This window comes from Strigops habroptila, chromosome 1, assembly GCF_004027225.2.
Source record: "Strigops habroptila isolate Jane chromosome 1, bStrHab1.2.pri, whole genome shotgun sequence".
Classification (NCBI taxonomy): Eukaryota; Metazoa; Chordata; class Aves; order Psittaciformes; family Psittacidae; genus Strigops; species Strigops habroptila.
In genome coordinates, this window is record NC_044277.2 from 119,576,614 (window position 1) to 119,599,624 (window position 23,011).

General features: G+C 34.9%; 1 protein-coding gene across 5 annotated transcripts in view; it reads right to left on the reverse strand.

The window, feature by feature from the left end:
* Positions 1 to 23,011, reverse strand: part of ABCB1 (ATP binding cassette subfamily B member 1) — a 54,891-nt gene that overhangs the window by 20,743 nt on the left and 11,137 nt on the right. For 2 of the 5 annotated variants that reach the window (XM_030496961.1, XM_030496950.1), the window contains exons 3-19: positions 21,618 to 21,650; positions 21,024 to 21,145; positions 20,296 to 20,350; positions 18,287 to 18,434; positions 16,916 to 16,979; positions 14,273 to 14,464; positions 13,810 to 13,981; positions 12,726 to 12,850; positions 11,806 to 11,977; positions 10,022 to 10,135; positions 8,895 to 9,005; positions 6,566 to 6,691; positions 6,174 to 6,377; positions 5,610 to 5,780; positions 3,045 to 3,206; positions 1,306 to 1,488; positions 245 to 391 (exon numbers count right to left, since the gene is read on the reverse strand). In XM_030496961.1, the coding sequence (XP_030352821.1) occupies positions 245 to 391; positions 1,306 to 1,488; positions 3,045 to 3,206; positions 5,610 to 5,780; positions 6,174 to 6,377; positions 6,566 to 6,691; positions 8,895 to 9,005; positions 10,022 to 10,135; positions 11,806 to 11,977; positions 12,726 to 12,850; positions 13,810 to 13,981; positions 14,273 to 14,464; positions 16,916 to 16,979; positions 18,287 to 18,434; positions 20,296 to 20,350; positions 21,024 to 21,121 (2,244 nt within the window). In that variant the 5' untranslated portion in view covers positions 21,122 to 21,145; positions 21,618 to 21,650. Of the gene's footprint in view, positions 1 to 244; positions 392 to 1,305; positions 1,489 to 3,044; positions 3,207 to 5,609; positions 5,781 to 6,173; positions 6,378 to 6,565; positions 6,692 to 8,894; positions 9,006 to 10,021; positions 10,136 to 11,805; positions 11,978 to 12,725; positions 12,851 to 13,809; positions 13,982 to 14,272; positions 14,465 to 16,915; positions 16,980 to 18,286; positions 18,435 to 20,295; positions 20,351 to 21,023; positions 21,176 to 21,617; positions 21,651 to 21,993; positions 22,161 to 23,011 lie in introns of those variants that run through there. The other 3 variants (XM_030496942.1, XM_030496981.1, XM_030496971.1) reach the window with 3 other exon arrangements.

A 23,011-nucleotide genomic window follows, 5' to 3' on the forward strand; every position in this document is an offset into this window, starting at 1 on the left:
TGGTAGTCATTTGCATTCATATAAAATTCGAGCATGTGTTACATATGATTATAGGTATAACAAGCAAATTTCAGGTTGTAGCAAGATTTTTAGGATTTTGTAAATGTCATATAATTCTTCAGATTTTTGTAATAGTGCTTCATCCATTCCTCAGCTTCCTTATGCAGCGATTGTTTAAGACTTGTTTTTATTTGAAATAAATGTTGTGGGCTTTATAGATTTTGCATATTTTATTCAAACTTACCCCTATAATTTCTGAAAATATGACTGCAAATGCAGCTTGTGAAACTCCATTGATAATTGCACATAAAGTTCCAGGCACAAAGTATGGCCATTCAGTTTTGTTCAACTTCATAATTTCCAGAAATGAAGCTGGAACTACTTCTTCATCCTAAAAAATGAGAACTTTGTCAGGACAAACATGTATCTATTTATTTGGATAAATACAGAGAAAAAGGAAGATTAGTATAAATTTCCTAATCCCAGAATCTACTCAGAGGAAGTTAAAATGTGTTTTTAATAACATGAATAATTAACTGATTTCATGATTTTTTATTATTTTAATACAAGGAAGAAAGAGCTGTTAGAATATATCTTTAACTCTTGCCATCATGTTTTAGTTTATCTATATAATATTCATTGATTGATACTCCTGGTATTGGTCAGTGGTGACTGACCTATTCATTCTGGGCATATTGCTGTGTGTAATCCATGACTAGATTACTTCAAGTGATTGTTCATTAAGCAATTTATAGCAGCAAAGTATTTGTTGCAAATATGAACGCAATCGTATTTGTTCTATGGTTTTTTTGTAAGGTTTGTTGTAAGAGTTGTATGTCGCACCAAATGTCCTGTTTCTGATCAAAAAATGAATGTTTAGACTATGTTATTATGGTATGCAAATACCTAGTCTAGTGAGAGGTTTCCCTGCCCATGGCAGGGGGATTTGAACTAGGTGATCTTAAGGTCCTTTCCAACCCTCACCATTCTATGATTCTATGATGCTATGATTCTATGTAAGTATATTTCTTTTATAGGAAATTGATTTTCAAGAATAAGCTCATCCTTGTTACGTATTTTTAAGGCCCCATTTTATTTGTATAATCATTTATGGTGATAATAACAAAACAAGATATGAACAGTATCAGTCAAAGGCTATTCGAATTACAAAATTCTCATTAATTTTCATCCCTATCAAATGTGTCCTTCATCTTGTACCTTTGTAGAGAAGGAGATTGAATTTAATTTTAACATACTTTGTTGAAAGGAATCAAAGTTCAATTACAGCTCTGCAAAGATACTTACAGGTGAACTCTTTTTCTCATCAGTATCCTCATTTTGTGCTCCGGGCTTTTTCATGCTTCTCCGAGTCGAATGTCTTCTCAATCCTCTTTTTAAGGATTCTTCAAATTCTGGTTCAGGTTCACTATTTTTGACACCAAGTGCATTCTCATCTTTTTCTGACGACGGAACTTCAGCTTCTATTGTCTAAAAGAGGGAAGAACATGATGCTAAGATTAATTATGCATATGTTACTTTGAACTTTCAAAATTATGAGATAATCAAGATAAAAATAACTTTCATTATTTCAGTGGAAAGATATATGGGGAAAACTATACCTAATGCTATAAAACAGATATGAAAATCTGTATTATGTTTGAGTATATCTCTATCTTCAGAGCTTGATTCATATATAAGAGTATCCCACCTCTCCAGAAAATACCTGTAGTATGTGGCGGGCAGGGGAGTGGAAGTAGCTTCTCTTTTTTTAGGAAAAAAGTTTTAAATTGAGTGTAAGTCATTTGCACTAATCTTGGGATCTTTTTCAATTATTTCTCAGTGTGTACACTGTTTATTCATAAAGTGATAAAAAATTACCCCATTTAGTACAGAACACCAAATTTTTGACTTTGAATGTAATAAGGAAATTCAGGGTGGAAGAGGTCAAAAAGAGATTTTGACCGAAAAATCAGAACAGTCAGGTAAAGAGCCCTATTTTTAGTCATAGTTTGCCAATCTCTTTGGCAGAATAAATAAATATTTATCCAGTACTGAGGTATTTAATAGTAACTGGATTCAAAGTTCCCTTCAACTTGTATTGCTTTTTTCCCAGAAAATTTTTATTTCTTACTGCTTTTTGTACTACTAATAAAAATAACTTATTTTGTTTTCTCTCCCTTTTTTGTTCTTTTTTTTTTTTTTTTTTATGTTATATGTTTCCTAATTTTACCCTCTATCACATTTTCTTGAATACAAAGTTACTTTGAATCTAAGGTGATCAAATGCATTCTTACAGTTATATTCTGAAGAAATGTTTTGATTAGCCTAGTTTACGCTTTTCAGTCTGACGTACTGAGACAGCAGTTTCAGTTTTTTTAATGGGCATGGTGGTTATGCAGTAATATACCAGCAACACAGAGGGCTACAGTTAAGCTCAGTTATAACCTAACTATAGCAAAGGACATTGGAAAGTATCAAAGTATTTTGTTATTCACTTAATAACTAATACATTTCTGATATTTATATTCATTTCCAACCTGGCTACATAACTTTCAAAGCGTACATATTTCTGCATTCAGCACAGCCGGATTCTTTTTCTCCTATTCCTCCTTTTTTTTTTTCTTTTTTTTTCTTTAGAAAGAAATTCAGTATGAAGGATTATAACTAAACACCTAAAAATGCATGCTCTATTCCTCCAGTATCAGCTATGCTATTTTACCTTTTATCATAGGCTAACAAAAAGCAATAGAATAGAAAAACTACTGGAGTCAGCTGCTCTACATTAACTGCATAAAAAGAAAACATAAAATAATCTCATAAATTTAAATCCCTAGAGGATTAAAAATGTACTGCGCTGGGTTTAAATAGATCTGATAGCAAAACTCGTGGTCTTCTCTTTCAAGGTATTGCTCTCCTTTCAAAGTACAGATTTTTTGCTGTTAACAAAATACGCTGCAGAATTCCTCATATTTCTGATAGCATACAGTAACTATGGGCATGGAGTATAAAAAAGAAAGTGAGGCAACAGCTAGCAAGAAAAGTACCTGCATGTTAACGAGTTTGTAGTAGATTCCTTTTTTCTCAAGCAATTTAAAATGATTCCCTTGTTCTGTGATAACTCCACCTTCGAAGACAGCTATAAGATCTGCATTTCGGACTGTTGACAGTCGATGAGCTACTATAACTGTGGTGCGCCCTTCCCTTGCCTAGAAATAACAATATTTAATATGAGTATTTCTAAGTATATTAAAAATTGTTAATCTTCTTATTAGAGTAGACTAAGAACTAAGGGAAACAATAAAATGGTTCACAGAAAAAATGTAACCTTAAAAAAATTAAAAAAACCCCAGATTTCAATAAGTACCCTAAACCAGAAATATAATCTTAAACTTCAAGATTAATATTAGAGACAGTCTTTCACTGTGGCACATAATACCACCAATTTTTGATCACAAATATCTAAACAAAATTCCTAATATTTAAAATTTTAGAACGTTACAATGTTATAAACCTTAAAATTTTTCAAATGCTAAATGTACTTCTATTTAAGCCCGTAGCTGTTCAACTAAACCCTAAAATCTGTGAAGGACAGTTTATACTCAGAAGCATTAGAAAATATTTCAGACTGACATTTAAAATATGTCAGTGTTTTAAGCTCTAAGTCATTGACAACTCAAGTAGCTTCACTGAAAATAAAAGTCTCTACAATTCCATGTGATATTTCAACTACCTATCTCTGGATATTTATAAGCCTATCGCATGTAATGTATCAAATGTCACAGCTTGCCATTTTAATTACTCGGCTGTATTAAAATGATCAAGCAACTTTTAGTTTAAATAATCAAAGTATTGATCCCAAACAGTGGAATTTTGTTGGAACCTGGATGGAGGTCATCCTCAGTGATGTCCCTCAAGTGTCCATACTGGGACCCATACAATTTAATATCTTTTTATTGACATAGATAAATGGGATTGAGTGCACACTGAGCAAGTTTGTGGATGACACCAAGATGAGTGGTGCAGTTGATTTGCTTGAGGGAAGGGATGTCACCCAGAGAGACCTTGACAAGCTTGAGGAGTGGGCACATGTGAACCTCACGAAGTTTGAGAAGGCCAAGTGCAAGGCCCTGCACCTGGGTCAGTGCAATCCTCAAAATCAGTACAGAGTGGGTGATGAAGGGATTGAGAGCAGCCCTGCAGAGAAGGGCTTGGGAATACTGGTGCATGAAAAACTGGACATGAGCCAACAATGTGTGCTGGCAGCCCAGAAGGCCAGCTGTATGCTGGGCTGCATCAAAAGAAGTGTAGCAAGCAGATTGAGGGAGGTGATTCTGCCCCTCTACTCTGCTCTTATGAGACCCGACCTGTACTGTGTTCAGCTCTGGAGTCACCTGTACAAGAAAGACAGGGACCTCTTAGAGCAGATCCTGAGGAGAGCCACAAAAACTATCAGAGGGCTGAAAAACCTCTTACATGAAGGCAGGCTGAGAGAGTAGGGCCTGTGCAGCCTGGAGAAGAGAAGGCTCCAGGGAGAACTTACTGTGGCCTTTCACTATATAAAGGGGACTTATAGCATATGTGGAGAAAGGCTATTTACCAGGGACTGTAGTGAGAGGACAAGGGACAATGGTTTTGAATTGAAAGAAGGTAGACTTAGATTGGAGATGAGGAAGAAATTTTTTATAGTGAGGGTGGTAAGACACTGGAACAGGTTGCCCAAAGAAGTTGTGTACTCTGCCTCACTGGAATTGTTCAAAGTCAGGCTGGATTGGGCTTTGAGCAACCTGGTCTAGTGAGAGATATCCCTGCCCATGGCAGTACGGTTCAACTAGAGAACCTTTAAAGGTCCCTTCCAACCCAAACCATTCTGTGATTCTAGGAGTCCCTAGGTCTTCTGCAAAGGTTTGTGAGGATCCAAATTTATAAGATAATGTGACAAAGAAAAGCTAGACAAATAATTTCTCTACTAAATGTACTTACAGTAATAATACTCCTCAAACTGTCTTTATCCAACATCAGTGGGAAGCACTAGAGTACTCCAGCAGAATACGACTGAGCAAATTCAGAATGCCATTTGGGGGTATAGCCCCAATATGAATATAGAGACTCCTGAGTTGCTGATCAAGGATCAGCTGTCCCTTAGTGAGACAGCTCAACCTTAGGAACAAAACAAGAACCTAGAACTACTTAAGTGAAGCAAATGTTTCCCTGGAGCATTTCCTGCCAAGTCACTGCTACAATCATTTATGACATGATGGTAGCACTTACCTTATCTGTCAGTCTTCAACACAAGTTAATTAATTAGGTGACTAACAACAATATGCATGTGATTAAGATAGGTAAGTGCAGGGGACAGTATTTACATCAAGAAAATGTTGAATTAAGGTTAAAAATGCAGAAAATTTAATTCCATCTTCTTACTTGAAAGAAGATTCCTGTCTTGTAATACATGCAGGATATCAAAAATTCTGTATATAGTGAATATTTGCCAAATCCAAGTTTACCTTTTGTATGGATCTCTATTTCTTGCAGCTCTTTCAATAAATGTTTCAGAAAAAAAGTAAATATTAGGCCTCTCCTTACCTGCTTCATTTTAGAAACCTACTGACCTTGTCCAGTGCTGCCTGCACAACTGCTTCACTCTCAGTATCCAAAGCTGATGTTGCCTCATCAAGCAGAAGAATTTTAGGATTGCGAACCAGAGCTCGGGCAATTGCTATTCTTTGCTTCTGGCCTCCACTCAGCTGTGCCCCTCTTTCTCCAACCACGGTTTCAAACTTCTATAAGACAACCACATGCATTTCCAAAACACTCAGTGGCACAGTCCTTTCAACAGAGAAAGGCAGTGTAAAGAAAAGGGACACCAGTGTCAGGAGCCCCAGCAGCATCCTCTCCTTCCTCTAAAACACTACAGAATAAACACTTGCTTGGATATACCTGCCTAATCATTTGTGTCCCTGGAATTCTAATAGTTCTTCAAATGCTCACCAAGTCATGATCTAAAGATTTAAAATTAACATTATTCTCAAAAGTTATGAGGAAACTCTGGATAGTTCTGCATATTCAGAGCTCCAGGGATAGCTTCCTCTGTTTATAAGAATCCCTTCTGAGGAACTGTTTGGCACAAAAACATTTAGGAGAAACTACTTCAGCAGGACAGCTGCTTTGCTTACATTGGGTAGCTTCATGATGAAGTCATAAGCATTTGCTTCTTTGGTAGCTTTTTCAATCTCTTCCATGGTGACATCCTCACGGCCATAACGAATATTTTCTGCAATAGTAGTAGCAAATAGCACGGGCTCCTGATTCACCACACCAATAATCTCCCGCAGGTATCTTACATTTAGGCCCCTAATATCCTGCCCATCAATGGTAACCTAAACAAAAGGAAGCAGACAAAAATCCTTCAGTGAATATTTTGGTCAAGGAACCTCTCTCCCCAGGTTGGCACATGCCTTTTTAGGGGAGACTTCACTGTGTCATTAGAACAATGGCAGTGAGGCCTAGCGAAAGCTAGACTTCCAACAGCTGTGACACACAGAGTCATCTCCCGGAGGTATCTTACCCTGCCTTCCTTGGGATCGTAAAATCTCTGGATGAGCTGAACAGTTGTACTTTTCCCACAGCCGCTGCCACCAACCAGGGCCACTGTCTGGCCACAACTAACCTTGAGATTCAAGCCCTTCAGTATCTGCATATGTAAGAAAGGTGACCAAAACCAAAGCAGTATGTAAAAATGTCAGGGTAAATTTGAAGAAACTTTAAAGTCTACAGTAAAATATCCATCATATTTATAGCAGAACCTGATACAAAAAAAAATTCATAAATATGTACATTTAAAGTTTGGATAACTAATGACTTCAGCTTAATTTTCTTCATATTTACATCACAATTGATCTGATACCAATGTATTATACAATACATTTCATCATTATCCATATGGTGGACCAGTTCATATGGTAAAATAATAATAATATGATTGCTACCCATAACTAAAATTTAATATAGAAACAATATGATGCCATATTTCTGTATTACGTTGCCTCACCTTTTCCTTTAATGCACCATGCAAACTACAGGAGAACTGTTGTACAGTAGAAGTCATGGTTAAAAGCGACAGAATATACTCTGCATTGTTTTGGAGGAAAAGTCATCGATTGGAATTGCTGGTGGGGCTTCTTTACAACAGTGACATTTCATTGCACAACATATAATATTTTTGTACTAGTCAGCATAAAACACAGCATTTCACAACCATGGAATATACAAAGTTTTGCCTTCCTTGGGACTCTTACAAGGGTAAATATAGCTCTTTGGTGCTCTTTCATTTTCAAGAATATAACTTGTATTGAGCTGAGTAGTGGGGCTGGAGAACAGGCATGTTAGCGAGTTAGCATGTCCATGCCATGTATACTTAATTTTACCTACCTTTCTGCTTAACCTGCTCACCTGAGTACTAAAAAGATACAATAACAGGAAAAAAGGAATAAAGTGGTTTTGTTTCTACTTTACACTACAAAAGGCGTGTGAGAGTCTGTATTGCTGTCTCTACTTTGTACTACTTCTGTGGTTGGAAATACATATTGAAATGGAGAAAAGCAGATTTTTTTTGCTAATTAGCCTTCTAGAAAGAGTAGGCTCCAATGAACTATGCATACCTGAATGTCAGCAATATGCATCATGGCTAAGTGCAGTTTTCCATACTAAATGGACAGCCACGCACCAATACATTCCAATACTTTCCCAATGTACTTCCCAATACCTTTCAGCCCTGTGTCCTTGTCATCATCTCTTTCTTCTTAAATTTGTACCCTCAGTACTACCGCTGTCTCTTCACCCTTAGTACCACTGTCTGTGTGCTTTACAAGTGAAATACATCTCACTGTTTAGGAACAAGAGGTATAGATAAATTCTAACATTTAGTATGTCTGATCTTGCTATAATTTTTCTCTTCAGTATAATTTATGAAATTATTATTACTATAATTTATGAAATAATTACTAAATGTTTGGTGTAGCCTTAGCTTCCTATAATTACTATCTCTGAATCCATGGGGGAGAAATCTCTATTCATATCATACCTGTATAAACTTATAAAATAATCCACTGAGATCAATAATTGTCTTTTCATTTATATTTCTATATGAAGAAAAATCAAACACATTGACTTAATTTACTTTCTTGATAGAAGGAAAACCCAAAATATTTAACACATTTATGAGTAAAAATGGCTTAAAAAGAAAGCTCTCTGTCTTTCTGCCTATCAAAAGTAAGTCAGATCCTTTTATCCAGGTAAGCGATTTTCCTTCAATGTAGGGAAGAAAACAGTTACATAGTGCAAAGACATTCTTCATGAAAATATTTTCATTAATCATTCCAATGTCTTCTACCTCCACTGCATTAAGACTCTGGATTTATGACAGTGCTTTAAAAAGCAAACTTTGTCTAGAAAACCAAATACGGATTCTGATCTCTATTCTATATTTAACAAGTCCTTGCTGGATCTGCTTTCTTTAACTGATTGAGATATACTCTTAACAGAGCTGCAGTGCAGGTAACTTTGAAACTCAATATGTCATTATTATTATTACTGTACACAACCACTTGGGTTAGATGCATAAATTTTGTTTCCGATAGCAATAAATCTTTAAGTTTTATTGCACAGCCACATTGACTACAGCTTTAGGCAGAAAATTATTCAGAAAACTGAACATGTTTAGCTAAGGTGTAAATAACTCTAGCTAAAATTCCTGTGATGGCAAAGTAGTTTCTTATAAGCTAGCGATTAAATTGGAATAGTTGTATTTCTAACAGAATTTTACTTATGTGACTTTTTTTCCTAACAGATGATCCACATGTTTAACTGTAGGATGTGTAAAGTTTCGTTTACAGTACCTCAACATCTGGCCTGGATGGATAATTGAAGTAAACATTTTGGAATTCCAAGTTCCCTTGAATGTGGTCTGGTTTGTAACCTGCCTCTGAATAACTGTCAATTTGAGGCTCCTGTGCAAAATAAAATAAAAATTAAAAAACCTCCAAACAAACAAACAAAACAAACAAAAAACCCCAACCAAACTTATTTCCTGAGGATTTCTTTCATAAAGCAGTCCTAGAGTGCACCATTATTATGAAGAGATATTAAATGTAATTTTACAGTAATTAAGGCGAGAGTTCTGAAACAGGTAAATTACATGATGTTTTGCTGCCTCACTACTACATTGATGAGCTTATGCAAGAATAGTTTTATAACTTCTCCATTTAAGCTTTTGTGTGATTTAGTACATTGTCTTTAAGACTCTACCACAGCTTGCCATAATTTGAGATTTATTTCACTGCCTGATGATTAACCTGAACAGGTCATTCTAATGAGCATTCATACACTGTTCATTTATACCTTTGCCCTTTTTGCTTAAACAATATGTGTGAGAAAGAACCAATCCACTGACCATTAAGCAGAAAGGGAGCTCTTAATTATGACTGCTTTTGTTTGCATCCAGGGTGGGCTTAGAAGTTGAAGCATGTCTTAACAGTAACCCAAAATATGCAATTGCATTTCATAGAGCTTCATCAGTTAGTAAAATCTCAGCTTCCCCGACTTCAGACTCTCTTGGCAACTGAAGCACACATCCAGGTTACCAGGTCATGTTTTATTGATTTGCCAACACTCACACTACTGGTGGTGACAATGATACTTTGAAACCTATGCTCATATACCTATGCCAGTTGTAATCACATCTCTGTATTGCACCATAGATGTGCCTTTCATGATAAAACATTAGAGGATACCTCCAACATTAAGTGATTCAGAGATCCACTTTCACCTTTGAAGTAAGGACTGATAACTCTAGAAGACAAAGAGGAACTGACTAATAATTATATAGTCTGTCTGCTTTTATGTTTATAATTCTGATTATTTTACACACTGTTATCTTACTAATTTCATATCCATGAATAGTGCCTGTACTTTAAAAAGAATGGTATCTCAGTTTTGAAATGAGAGTACATGCAAAGATACTCACACTGTCTATGATATTAAAGATTGCATAGGCAGCTCCTCTTGCACTAGCAAATGCCTCTATGCTTGGAGCAGTCTGTCCAATGCTGAAAGCTCCGATCAATACAGAGAAAAAGACCTGAAAGAAATGTTTATGGTGACATATTTAAATATTTATTTAAGCACAGAATTACATTTATTTATCTACATTAGATATCTTTGGGTCAGGAGGCTCCATGCCTGTTAAGGGAAGTTTAAGGAATCTAGAATTAAAGAAAAAAATGAAAGGGTCTCTCTTAAACAAAGAATAACTCTAAGAAAAAGACTTTTCAAGATTCCGCTGAGAACTGAGTTCCTGGACGACATGAATGTTGCAAACGTATTGATAAAAGTGAAAAAGTGTCTGAGATTTGCAAATTCTATGCCAAAAAATGTATAATTACACTTGATGTCTCAGGATTGATTGTACTAGTTCATTCTTTGGCAAAAAGATGTTCCAAAGCCCAGAAAGTATATCTTCCAACAGAACAAAGACAAGATGCGAAGCACTATCATTCTGCTTTCAAAATGACAGTGAAATAAAAGTACGCAAATCCAATTTCTTAATCACAAAGTAATAAAGGGTCCTTCTGCTGGAATGGAAGAGAGTGAGTGCAAGCAAACAAGAAAAAAAAAAACAAACCCCTGGGAAAAAAAAGTTATTTTCTCAGCAAAGCACGGTTTATTGCTTTCAACTAGTATAAAAACAAAAGTAATAAAACCACACTGCTTGAAGATCATAACAGCCATAGTATGTCAGAGCAAAGGTCCATCACACCCATCATCTTTTCTTCAACAGTGGTCATTCACAGATGTGAATCTTCATAAGGTTACACCCTCCTGTTCATGTTATAAAAACATCGTTCCAATGAACTACAACATAGTCAACAAAAATTGCAAATCATTAGAACTGAAAAAATTCCACATAAGGGCATGAACCTCAGTGAGATGTTCTGTGTGCCAGCCTGTCTTTAAAAAAAAAAAAATAGGCAGGTTCAAAAGAGCCAATAACACATACCAGAGCCATTTTTCACAAACTTCAGTGATTCATAAGTTAAACAAAAGAGGTAGTTTAAAAAAAGATATAGATATATACATATATATCAGTACTCCTGGCTGAGTTTCATCATGATTAGCAAAGTTATTCTTCTTACCATATTTGTTTGATAACTCATATAGAATTGGAATTGTTGCCGCACCAAGAGAAGAATTTAAGTTACGACTTATGAGTTATGGTTTTCTTCCTTTGGTTAGATGGTGACATATTTCCCAGTCACATGTATATTTTTCTCCCCCCTCAATTTCTAAATAATACTGAGAAGTAATTCCAAGCTCTTATGGTGCAAAATATAAGAAAAGTATCAATAAAATGATCTACTTAGACCACATGACAGCTAAAAAAACTCCAGTATGTGCTTCCGCATCCTGAAAATACATTCTGCCCCACAAATCTGAAAACAAATAGGAACTAGGAAGGGTACTGTACTTCAGGTTTTGATTGAACTCTTTCTATATCAATATAACCTTAGGGAATTGAGAAAAGATGATTGATAATATATGCTTCATTTGTCTTGATGGAGATTTTGAGATACTACAGAAACAATATGTAGACTCTTGTGATGAGAATATTTTTGTTTAGAAGAATGGATGCTATTTTGCTGATTTTGGAGCATAATTAATCTTAAACTCAAATAAGTTCCCAATATACACTTTAATGTATTTTCTTTAGTATTTCTCACTATTACTGGGAATTTACTCATTAATACTTACTGTAAGAACTTTCCCAATAGTGTAATCATCAGATAAGACCAAGGTAGTTCCATACCAGAAGGCCAGAGCATATGATGCATATATCAGTAAGAAAGCAGCACCCATAGAAATATTAGCTGTAATAGCCTTTTTTATTCCAATCTGCTTAGCATCTTCTAAATTTTTATGGTATCTGGAAGAAAGATAGAAGTTCAAAATAGTCTCAGACTTGTACCATGGCGCACAGCACCAAAACCTCTGTGGATTCATTAGAAAAAGAACACTCACAAAATACAAGAAGGTGTATAAAATGAGTACAAAGGTAGTCAGGCACAGAGACTTTAAACTAACTCCCAAAAAGGGCAACCTCAGTCAACCTGGTATACAGAAAAGGCACTGCAGTTCAGGAACTGGCATCCAAGTTCCTTAAATAAACTGCAGGTCAGTGAACTTTGATCATGAACCATTCATGGCAGGTTTTGAGATTATAATTGTTAGCTTAAGATAAAAGGTTAAAATATATAATAGGAATGATTTTTTTATAGTATAGTGGAAACAGAGACATTGGTTATTAGTACCTTCACAACAACTACTGAGTAATCGTATTACCAAGGATACCATCATCTCTTCTCATGGCAGGGCCTTTTTTTTTTTTGTCTAAAACTGTCACAGTGTGATGCTTAAAGTAGTTTGTACATTTCCAGAGTAGAGACAATATATCAACTGATTTTGACATTTTCTAGAAAGGTAACTAATCGTCTTTCAGCATGTAGTAAAACTTATAATAGCCTGTAATGGACAATTTCCCATTACTTAAAACCACAGGAAGCAAAAGGCTTCCTCGTTTTGACAGATTTTCAACAGTAAAGATACAAGAAAATTTCAAGCCATCTGAAGCGAATACTTTAAAATCAGCTGATGAAAGCAAATATTGCTCTTACCTTTTAATTTCTTTTTCCTGTCCTCCAAAAGCTATTACAGTACGGATTGCTGACAGAACTTCCTCTGCAACAGCACCTGCTTTTGCATATGCAGCTTGTTCTTTGTCAGTGAAAGCAGAGAGAACCTAATACAGGATCAAATATTTTGACTTAAGAAAAACAGAATGAGCTCAAGGACTTCATAATGGCTTTTATCACAGTTACTTTCTTCCCATGTGAAGCCTTTTGATTTTATTATGTAGAAGTGCAGAATATTCAATATCAAATAATTCAACATTACTCATTCTCAACAACTAAGGAATAGATTTTTCCACTCTGCTTTTGTCCAGTGCAGGAGATTAGATGACTACTCCTACTGAGCTGATGTGGTTCTCCCCAGGTAGATCTCTGCATCCCTGGCTACCTTTGCCAGAGGGCTCTATAGTTTACACTAGTTGGCCACTGTCCATGAAGACTCTTAGCCAGCAGACACATGTAGCACATGCTTCTCTACTCTTACCTTTTCTATGATATACTCACTCAAGACAGAGAAGGCTTATATGACCTTCAAAATATAAGGGAAATAAAATACTATAAAAATCTGAAGGCTTCCAAACTACAAATGCAAGTCACTCCAAACCCATGGTAATTTAGGACTTCTCTCACCTAAGTCTAAAATTTCTTACCAAAGCTGTTGTAACTTTGAAAACAAATTCTGCCTGAGACCAAAGTTTCATCTGATTTATTAACTTATTGGTGCAATTACTCCTTTCAACAGAACAAGAACTCATGTGGATGAAGTTTAACAGTTACAGATGTGGATTCTACTTGTATATCTTGCTCCATTTTCTATATAAAAACACACTATAAAGGCCGAAACAGCTTCAAATCAAACAAGTCTGTCCAGTCTACAGGAATTATAATATTCAAACTACATGAGGGTACTTATATAGAGTTCATCTAAGATCTTATGTACATAGATGTTGTCTATAAAGCTATAACTGTTCTAAGCAATACATTTTAACAGCAAGAACTACAGATAGGTAGATTTATTTCACTATCTTTATTTAATATAAAACCTGACATTGAATGTTTGTTAACCTACCTTTGCCCAAACAGCTGCTGAAAGTCCCAGGACAGGACTGACTGATAGTATTACAAGGGTTAATTTCCATCCTCTTATGAGACCAACAATAAATCCTGTTACAAATGTTGTTAGTGCTTGAACAAGCATTCCAATTTTGTCACCTATTCCATCACTAATCTTGGAGACATCACTGAAAAACAAATCACATCCAAAATACATAGGCTGGGCCTTAGTCTTCCTCAGAGGGAACTTATCAAAATACTTTTCTGATATCATTGTGACAGTCCAGTATCAGAAGTATTAGAAGTTCAGTCTCTAAGACTCTCCATGAGAAAACTTCTAAACTTAATTTGACAATAAAACAATGAAATTGCATTTCACAATGAAATAATTCAATTTAAAAATAATAATTTAAAAAAAAAGGTAACTCATACATGCTTAATAAGAGAAAATAACTTTAGGAAAGGTACAGTATACTTACTCTAGAAGACGAGTGTTAAGTTCTCCCACATCATTTACATCAAACCATCCAATTTCCTGTCTCATAATTGCATGAAAAAAATTTTGTCTTATTTTTTTTATTTGCCGGCCTGCTGCTAAGGTCCAAAATGCAGTTTGGACATAAGCAGCAAGAAGAACACCAGCTGCTATTCCAGAATAGTAATATGCATATCTGAAAGAAAAAAAACCCAACCAAACATAACCAAACAAAAACCAAAAAATAGGGGCAAGATTCTTTGAAATTAGTTTTAATCACCTCAGTAGTCTGTATTTAGCTTGATGCTTACTTCTTCTCTTTTAGACATGAATTAGAGTTTATATGTTTATACTAGAGTTTACACTTCTCTCTAAAACTTGTCAAGTTTTCTATGGGTAGTATTTAATATCGGTTTTCAGATACGCAATAAATGAAATGAAGTTACTGTTAGATAGGAATTACTATTCCTTTTTTTTTTTTGGTCAATATAGTATTTATTTTCTCATAAGATTATTTTAGAACTATATTTCAGATACTATACCCTTTTTATTTAAATGGCCATTTCCAAAAACTCCATAACTCCATTTTTGTTTCAACACATAAAGACAGACCTAATCACATATACCTATATTACACACACATTTACATCATAGAACATGCCAGTCTATATAAATATATATATATGCATGGATGCTGTAAATATTTCCCAATTTGAGAATACAGCATTACTATATATACATTTATTGCAAGTAAATGCCATTAGATCAATTTTTTTTTTTCTCTCTATTTTATTGATACCTGGCATTTTAAATTAATTCAGCTCTGTGCTATGAACAGAGTGTCAAGTCAAACCCAAGGAGTGTGTAAACCACTATATTTCTCAAAGTGCAACTAAATTTGAGCCACAGTTTTAAACTGTTCAGAATCAAATCAGGTTTGATTTGATTCAGAATTGACATCAGAATCAATTACAGGTGAACTTAAACCAGAACTACACCAGAAGAATGTAACTGAACTGATTCCCTATTTGTAAAACATGACCAAAACCAATGACTAAATATTCATGGTGTATATTAGATTACTGCAACAATATAAAAGTAAATAATTAGTAAAAAAGCTTTAAAACTCTTAGGACTTTCATTCACATATAGTAAGTTAAGCATACTGATTCTTTATAACTGTAGCATGAAACTTGGCAGGAGCAAGTTACAGGAATCTGTGTGCAAATACTCTGCTCAAAAAAGAGAAGAGAATGGCTTTATATATTAAACTTTTCAAATTTTAATCCAGCCTTTTTTGTGGCTAAGATATCATATAGTTTAGTCAGGGACTTTGGAACTATACTCATTATGAAATGAAATTCATCTAAACAGTTTAATAAAAATGGGTTAATGTCTAACTAAATGCTGGTTAGTTGAATATTAAACTTGATCATCTTGAGCAACGTTAGAGCTCTATACAGAAACTACCAAACTAAAACCAAGAACACTGCTTCAAAATTCAGCAGTAATTACTTTAGGCAATTACTTTATGATGTTACATCGCTTCAAATAATTGCTTTATGCTTGGACTTCGCTTCATGATAAATTGTATCAAACGGGATTGATAACTTCACCAGATTCCATGCTGATGAAATACATGCTGTAAATTCACTGCTGAAACTTAACAGAGAGTAAATGCTCACTGCATTGTAAAACAATAGTTCTTTTTTTTTTGAGAAACAGTTGGGTTTTAGGAAAACTGTTGTTTGAGTAACAAACACAACCAAATTTACATGTATAGTTCAATATGTGAACACATGTGTGAGAACTTCACCCTTGTAAACAGTTTTTATTATTATTTGACCTGCCAGCAGGTCAAATATATGTTTCTTTAACACTCCTTGTTAAAGAAACAAGGAGTGGGTACAAACAGCTGCTTCTTCAAACCAGTGAACACACTAACTCAAGGTTCTATCTAGAAACTTTAGAAGAGAGAACTTATTCCTGTGCTTCATTCCTTATTCAACATTTTGTTTCCAAAGAGAAACTTGGGCTACTTTTTATTCATACTTGTACTTTCAGAGTTAATGTCTAAAAGACAAGGTGGCATGAATGAAGTTTGTGGTGGTTTGACCTTGGTTGGATGCCAGGTGCCAGGATGCCAGGTGCCCACCAAAGCCCTCTATTAACTCCCCTTCTTCAGCTGAACAAGCAGGACAAAAATATAATAAAAAGCTTGTAGGTTGAGATAAGGACAGGGAGAGATCATTCACCAATTATGTCATGGGCAAAAGAGACTTGACTTGCGGAAAAAATGAATTTAATTTATTACCAATCAAATCAGAGTAGAATAATGAGAAATAAAACCAAATCCCTCCCACGGGAGACAGCTCTCCACGAACTTCTCCAACATGAGTCCTTCCCACAGGCTACAGTTCTTCACGAACTGCTCCAGCGTGGGTTCTTTCCACGGGCGCAGTCCTTCAGGAACCGCCTACTCTACAAGTTTGACTTTTTATCAGCTCAAGGATCCTTAGTTACACACAATATTCAATCAACCATTGCTTTTATGCTGGAAGCATGCAAAATATCTGTGGGAGAAGAATAGCTTGACTAGAAACATGTGCCTACATTAAAAAAAGAAGAAATACCAATTTCGAATTACCTGGTCATATCTTCTTCCAGCTTCTTAAGAATATCTAAAGAGGAATTAACTGCAGTGCTGTTTACTTAGAAAGGAAGAAAAACGTAAATACTTTTAATTTAGCAAGTTTTAACAAATTTGTTTTCCTGCATGCTGTTCAGCAAATTTTCAGTTGTTACATCTCCTTTTGAATCAAGATGATTAAAAAAAAATTTAATGAAAATGAATGAACCTTACTAATATAAGGTTAGCCATAACTCTACCGATTATTGAGCTACATCAGTGTAACTTGAGATTAAAAGGTCTTGCTGGGCATTCATTAGCCTCAGGAAGCCTCAGTCTGGTTTTTTTCTTTTTTGAAAACACAGGGCATTTTTATAATGCCAAAACTCATTAAAAATACCCAGACAATGACATCAAATTAGTACCTGCAGATAGCTTAACACATTATGAAAACAGTGGCTATAATGTTGGTGTTGGCCCTAAAATTGTAATGCCCCCCACGAGAACTTAGTGACAAATGTTTTGAGAAGACCACAGCTGCAGAATTTTGCATTTGTGGCATTAAAAATCTGATCAATTTACTGTACTTGGGAAGGAGTAAATAATAAATTATTTGTTCTGATAAAGGTGGTATGTCCAAGTTTCTCTCTTACAGCAGCATAACAGCAAAAATGGATGCAGGGCAGAAGATTGTTGCATCCTTTATTTTTTTCTGTATCACCATAGACTTCTATTAAAATGTTTAATAAAATTTTATTAGATAATATTTCAGGCAACAAAACTATTCACTTGTTTAACATCTAATGTGTGAGTTTAGAGAACAATGTAATCTGGTTTAAAGTTGATACTGAAGTGACAGCATCACTCCTCCCTTTTGTATCCAGCAGCACATGCCTACACTCCTTTGTGTTTGATTTGATACTTATGATTCAGCAAATGAAGCTATTCAACAAATTGATCCAAGAGAAAATTAGTATTTTTATTTTTGGTAGAGAATTTTCTGTTGGATCTACTTAGTGGTCTGATTCTCCTTGAGAACTATAATCGTCAGATTTGATGCAAAGGAATCAACAGGAGCTCATGCTGAGGAGATCAAAAACCAGCCTCTTTCTATTTATCATAGCAACAGTTAAACATGATTTGTTGAATGTACCACTGTAGTGGATTATTTGAAAAAATTAAAAATAAAACCTACTAATGTAGAAACTAAGAATTAGGAGGGAAAAAAACCAAATCCATAGCATTCTCTCTATTACAACAAACACAAGAGTTACTAATTTATATCATAGTAGCAAGCTGACATCAGTATCTCCTGTCAAGATGCTTGAATCTCCCTGGATCTTTCCCAAATATGAACCATTTTTCTCTTCATAGCAGATATATTCTTACCTAGATAACTTGAGTCTCCAGAAGCAACAAAGCTATCAGTCATATCACCAAAAATTACCATCGCAATAGGGAGACTGCTTCCATGGGCTATTGCCAGGAGAGTGCCTAGTATCATTAGTAATTTATCTGACCAACTGGAGTATCGAAACTGAAAGTGAGAAGAGAAGTTAATTCTAATTGTGGTTATTAGAATGCCAACACAATGTTAAGTCTACAAAGTCAAGAAAAAGCTATCAGTTGTACATCTAGTGTCACAAAACTACAACTTTGTCCTAACAGGAATTAAATTTACAAAAAAATTTAAAGGTACAGCAATAAGTCCTTCTAATATAAGCACTTTTATACTATAAACTATCAAATCCAGAGAAGTATACTATTTTAATGCATCGATATCTGCACCTGAGTAGCAAAGGCGATATGAAGACAAGGCATAAGAAATTTGCCATTTACTGTTAAAATTATAAGAAATTTTAATGGCATTGTAAGAATTAAGACAAAAATTACTTTTACTGTAAATTCATTATTATGCAGTAAGAAAAACTGTACCTAATGTACCAGAGACATTATCAAAACGCACTGAAATCATAAATACCTCTTGCCATTGAACTTAAAGTTTCAGCACATCTGTTACAAAATCATTGCCTTTAATCTGTACTGTTAAATACTAAGTTTACTGCTGTAAATTATAGAGGTATGATATAATTGTACAAGTGTAAGCTGGTATAGCAAAGCAGAGAGATTGTGCCCTGGCCAGCATCATGGACTATAGTTTTATTTCTGTTATTTGACATATCATTACTGCGCATTATGCACACTAAACCTACAAAATATAAAACATTTCAGTATTACTAAAAGAGGACCTAGGATTTACTTTGATTAAATATTAACAGACTGCCTTTTAAAAAATATACAGAAAATAGCAAATATCTGGAATTGTAAGTACTTTTTAATACACAATTTTTTATTTTAAGTTTCCTCAGTGCCATGGAGTTGCCCTTTACTGCTGACCCATGGACTGAAAAATGATTAATCAGGTGAATTGTTGTGCTTAGTACCTAACTCAGGTAATTTAGAGGACAAGACAACACATAATCTTAGGTACATGGTCACCCTTTTCCTTGTGTTGGAGTTAATGACTGACCATGGAAATACCTGCCTTTCACAAATATCTAGTCTGGGTGTGTTTAGCATGATAACTTAGTAAAGGAAGACTCCTAAGAATCCGTAATAAGACAGCTTCTTTAATCAGAGAATCACAAAACTATAGAATCATAGAATGGTTTGGGTTAGAAGAGACCTCAAAGATCATCTAGTTCCAACCCTGCTGCCACTGGCAGGGACACCTTCCACTAGACCACGTTGCTCAAAGCCCCGTCCAACCTGGTCTTGACACTTCCAAGATGAGGCAGCCACTACTTCTCTGGCAACCTGTGCCAGTGCCTCAGCACTCTCACAGTAAAGAATTTCTTCCTTATACCTAACCTAAATCTCCACTCTTTCAGTTTAAAGCCATTCCCCCTTGTCCTATCAATACATGCCATTGTAAACAGTCCCTCTCCAGATTTCTTGTAGGCACCCTTTAGGTATTGGAAGGCTGCTCTAAGGTCTCCCCAGAGCCTTCTCTTCTCCAGGCTGAACAACCCCAGCTCTCTCAGCCTGTCTTTCATTGAGAGATGCTCCAGCCCTCTGATCATCTTCATGGCCCTTCTCTGGACTCGCTCCAACAGCTCCACATCCCTCTTGTGTTGGGGGCCCCAGAGCTGGATGCAGTACTCCAGGTGGGTTCTCACAAGAGTGGAGTAGAGGGGGAGAATCACCTCCTTGGCCTGCTGAAAACTAAATCCATAAAAAAGCCTGTTTGATTGCTATACTATATCCAATATCCTGTATTATCAAAGTATTTGTTAAGAGACCATATATGCACTACTACAACATAATTTTAACCATTTTCTTTTTTACACATTGAAATGCATTTACATGTACACATATATAGAGAGAATAAATCTTACCAGTGCAAATGGGCTGACCACCTTAGCCTTTTCTGCTTTTTTCTTCTTTTTCTTGCTTAAAAGGTATGATAGTTTCAGTGCATTTAAAAAGCAGCAACATTTCACAGAAATACTAATTAGCTATATTAATGAATTTTAATTACAATATAACTACTAAATAATTTTACAGGAAACAATTGTGTATAAAATGTGAAGCTCTTCCCAGTTCACCGCTCTCAAAGATGAAACAACGCCCTTGGGCTGGTGATTCCACAATCTTACCAGGAAAGTTGTGAACTGAAGCAGTATATAGCTTTCAAATTGGAAAAGAGGAAGACAACTTATAAAATCATGGTGGACGGTGAATACATAAAATGCTCAAGGTATGTAAAATACTGCTTCCAAGCCATATTAAAAATTCTAAGATAATTTTAGCTGATGATGTAACTGTATCCAAGGTGTCCATTTCAACATAATTTGTGTCATATTTTAGAACTTTTTTTCAATAAACTGTAGTCAATACTGTGGACACTTTGCTCTTATAAGAAAATTATAAAGATCCTCCTTCTCTAGTGAATATAACAATGCTACTCTCAGGTTGTTACAAAGCTTTCTGTTAGTACGCTTTCCTGATAAAACAAATTAAACTAACATATAATTAAATTAAATATAAAATAAAATCTAAAATAAGATAATCTATCTTATAAGCTTCAATATAGAACATGTTTTCAATGTTTAAGAATACTTACTGTTTGTCTTCAGATTCATGACCCTCGCTAGATGCAGTGATATCATAACTATTTCCATGTACAGTACGCTTCTTCTTGTTTTCATCTTCAGGATGCATTTTAAATTTATTTAAGATAGCTGCCTGTAAAATAATATTTCACCAAGAAACATACAACTGTTAAGCTAAGGACAGTAATCCTTAGCTTAACAAATAGTTTTCTTTTCAAACAAATAGTCAAACAAATGACTATTTGTTTGAAAGAAAAATATAGATACTTATTAAATTCAATAAAGTTATTAATGTCATACACTGCAAGTGAATTCTCCGAATGGGAAAATATAAACATGTTGAAACAGGTCCAGATGTTTGGAGTTTGATTACAGACACCTACATTTTGTAGTTGTATCTGTTTGATCATTGTGGGTCCTTCATTTGATTTCATTTGAATGATATAAGCATCATATTTTCTGCAATTCTGCACAGATATACAAGATAAATGAGAAAGTAGATGTTCATGTAAAAGAATATGCAGTTATTTGGAATGTTCTGAAATTTAGTTATGAGTGAATTTTATAAAATATCTCTGATTTTAAAAAAAAAAGTATTGACATACCGCGAAGGTTGTTCTTGGATTGCGTCTAGTCCTCTGAAAAAGTATTCAAAAATGAGCAGAATTAATACGGTTAAGGACATGCAGCATGATTGGACCTTGCTCTTCTTATGTAAAACTGCAATGATCAATAGTTGTCTTTTGTTTATTTTCCCACTCCCATTACCTTGCCTTCTTTGGAAAGTAAGCGTGTGCACTTTGGACTCTGCTAAATATTTTCTAAAGGGAATATTAGCAAACAAAGTCCTTAAACTCACGCTTATTTCATTGTTTCCAGGGAAAATAAGCGTGAATAATCTATTCTTCCACCAGAAAAAGTTCCTTTTATCTGCTGTTGGCTTAATTATGCCCCTTAAAACTTCCAGAAATTCCTCTTTACCTTATTAGAGATGGCGCTAAAAGCTCCAAGTAACTGTTACGCCTAAGGATGAATCCGTTCTTGAATACACAGTGAGAATGAAACCAAGTAATAAAAAAGGAGTGTTTTACTCTTTTGTTTCTTTTCCTTTCTCCTAAATCTAATCCAGAAAAACATGAGCCATCTAGCTTTAAAGAGAACAGAATTTTACTATAATGAATATTGTTTGTCATTGGAGTAACTGCATAAAAGCAAGACGAGTTTCAGACTCAGTTTAGAAATTGTTTGGAAATAGCTTTGGTTAGAAGAAATCTGCTCAATCAGTATCCTTCCGATTTTTTAATGTATGTTCAGATTATAAACTGTTTCAAATGGACCATTTATTTTATTGTGGAATGTATTGTTTTTATCAGTATCTGTTGGCAGTACCTTCAATGAAAATAACAACTATTTAAAACATTTAAAATAAATTACTTGAATTTCTTAACTGTTATTTCAATGTATATAGTAAACTAGATATGTTTTATTTCCTTTAAAGATGGAGAGTTGGATTTTCCAATAAGCTCAAGGTAGGCAAAACGGTGGAGAAGGTCCCAGGAATCCTGTAATGATTTCTCAATGTCATTTAGCCCCAGCATAGGTTAGAAAAAATGTAAACAAGCTCTGATTTATGATAAATGGGGAACTCCTGTTCCATTTTCATAGAATCATAGAGTGGTTTGGGTTGGAAAGGACCTTAAAGATCATCTAGTTCCAATCCCCCCCAGCATGGGCAAGGATACCTTCACTAGACCAGGTGCCTCTTTCCTGTTAATCAGTGCCGGAAAAGAATACTACTTTGGATAATACTACTAGAATATTACTTCATACAACTTTGCCAACTTGGCCACCATTCTATCAATGAGAATTGCCCTATATGAAGAGAATTATCATATAGTCAGAAACTGATGATTTTGTGTTCCTTGAACTACGCTGTATGGCTCAGCCACAAGACACCATCTAGAGGAATTGCTAAACATCTTATTTGTCCTGAACCAAG